The sequence below is a fragment of the Eimeria mitis genome, genomic scaffold (genome assembly GCF_000499745.2).
Source record: "Eimeria mitis Houghton genomic scaffold, Emh_scaff1243, whole genome shotgun sequence".
NCBI classification, from domain to species: Eukaryota; Apicomplexa; class Conoidasida; order Eucoccidiorida; family Eimeriidae; genus Eimeria; species Eimeria mitis.
In genome coordinates this window covers 9,002-9,231 of record NW_013568409.1, presented here as the reverse complement: position 1 = coordinate 9,231, position 230 = coordinate 9,002, and the positions used below count along the sequence as shown (strand labels likewise).

Below are 230 nucleotides of genomic sequence, written 5' to 3'. Positions count from 1 at the left end.
TCCGCAGCAGCCGCAGCAGCAGCAGCAGTATCCGCAGCAGCAGCAGCAGCAGCAGCAGCAGCAGCAGCAGCAGCAGGGTCCTTTCTCTCTCCTCTGCTTGCTCGTGGTTGCTGCTGCCTAGACACCTCAATACCGCCCCAGGGGGGGTCCGACTGCTGCAGCCTGGAGGAGGGCCCCCGGCCCCTACCACCTCTACCCTTGCGAACCATCTGCTGCTGCTGCTGCTGCTG

At 65.7% G+C, this 230-nt stretch overlaps 1 protein-coding gene across 1 annotated transcript in view; it reads right to left on the bottom strand.

The window, feature by feature from the left end:
* The window catches only part of EMH_0032780 (uncharacterized protein), a gene marked incomplete at both ends in the record, with an annotated part of 4,274 nt that overhangs the window by 2,364 nt on the left and 1,680 nt on the right, over positions 1 to 230 (bottom strand). The window contains one exon of the mRNA XM_013494671.1: positions 197 to 230. Within this exon, the coding sequence (XP_013350125.1) occupies positions 197 to 230 (34 nt within the window). The remainder of the gene's footprint in view (positions 1 to 196) is intronic.